This window comes from Fonticula alba (genome assembly GCF_000388065.1).
Source record: "Fonticula alba strain ATCC 38817 unplaced genomic scaffold supercont2.4, whole genome shotgun sequence".
Lineage (NCBI taxonomy): Eukaryota > Rotosphaerida > Fonticulaceae > Fonticula > Fonticula alba.
The window spans coordinates 1,245,198-1,246,333 of NW_009242974.1; the positions used below are offsets into that span (position 1 = coordinate 1,245,198).

Here is a 1,136-nt window from a genome sequence, read left to right on the forward strand (position 1 = left end):
CGCTTCGGAGCATCTACTCATGTCGGATTGCGGGGATTAGATTTGCGGGGGGGGGGGGGGGGGTGAGAACAGGAGATAATCGCCAAGGGAGAGAGGGGGAGAGGGGGAGAAGGAGGGGTCAAGTGGGCGAAGGGCGAGCACACGAACATTGAGGCGACTTGAATTGCTATCCAGCAGCTTGGATAGATTATCCACCGAGAGAGAGGCCTGCTGGCAGTACATGACTCGGTGTTTTTCCACCTGCTCAATGTAGGAAGAAGTCTGGCCAAGGGTGGAAGGCATGTAAGAAAGATGGACAGAGGGGAGACCGGGGCATGGAGCTCCACGCAAGGCAAAGTGGGAGAACGCGTGACGAACCTTCTTCACAATGTCCGTCAGGATCGGCGATTCGAGGTGCTGGAGATCCTCGGCCGAAGCCAGGAGGAGCTCCTGCGACAGGAGACGCTCAATGGAGCAGAGCTCTGCCAGGTTGGGCAGTGGCCGGGCAGGGAGAGGCGTGGGGGGAGGGGAGGGGGGGGGGGCAGAGGGAAGGGATGTTAGCCTCTGGTCGGATGCCGGGAGAAGAGCACATGCTCAGGCACACCATTCTGCAGCTCCTTTTGCCGGCTAATCAGCAGACATATCCGGTTGAGGCGCTCGTGTGAAGAACGAGCGCGTGCCGTCGATACAGATAACTCGGCCTGAAATTGCGGCGTATAATTCAGGTGGTCTGCTATTGGGATCTCGGGCTGCATGGCGGGGCGAGGCGCGGATGCGGGCAAGAGCACACAGGGTGGGCCAGGGGGGCCGAGTGGCGATGCGGGTGGGCGGCGCGCGGGCGAGGAAGGCGCAAGAGGGGAAGGGGGGAAGGGATAGGCGACAGCAAAAAGAGGAAGGACGGGGGGGAGGAGGGGAGGGGAGGGGAAGGGGAGTAGTCAGCGGCTATCCAGCCGCGGGACTGATTCCCCCGCCGAAATGCCGAGGTGCGCCCGATCAAATCAACACCCCTACAACCGGCAAAGATAGCCCGAGCCAGATGGCCAGGGAAAAGAGATGACGCGTGCCCCAGATGCTCCTGCTTCGCCCCCCTCATCCCCTGCATAGGCAGGTGAATGGGGGGACTATGCCATCACTCGCTCTCGGGAGGGGGGGGGGGG

The 1,136-nt window shown here is 62.1% G+C and overlaps 1 protein-coding gene across 1 annotated transcript in view; it reads right to left on the reverse strand.

Moving 5' to 3' along the window:
- The window catches only part of H696_02806 (hypothetical protein), a gene marked incomplete at both ends in the record, with an annotated part of 8,964 nt that overhangs the window by 3,317 nt on the left and 4,511 nt on the right, over positions 1-1,136 (reverse strand). Inside the window, 3 exons of the mRNA XM_009496707.1 lie at positions 148-261; positions 358-461; positions 584-709. Coding sequence (XP_009494982.1) covers positions 148-261; positions 358-461; positions 584-709 — 344 coding nt within the window. The remainder of the gene's footprint in view (positions 1-147; positions 262-357; positions 462-583; positions 710-1,136) is intronic.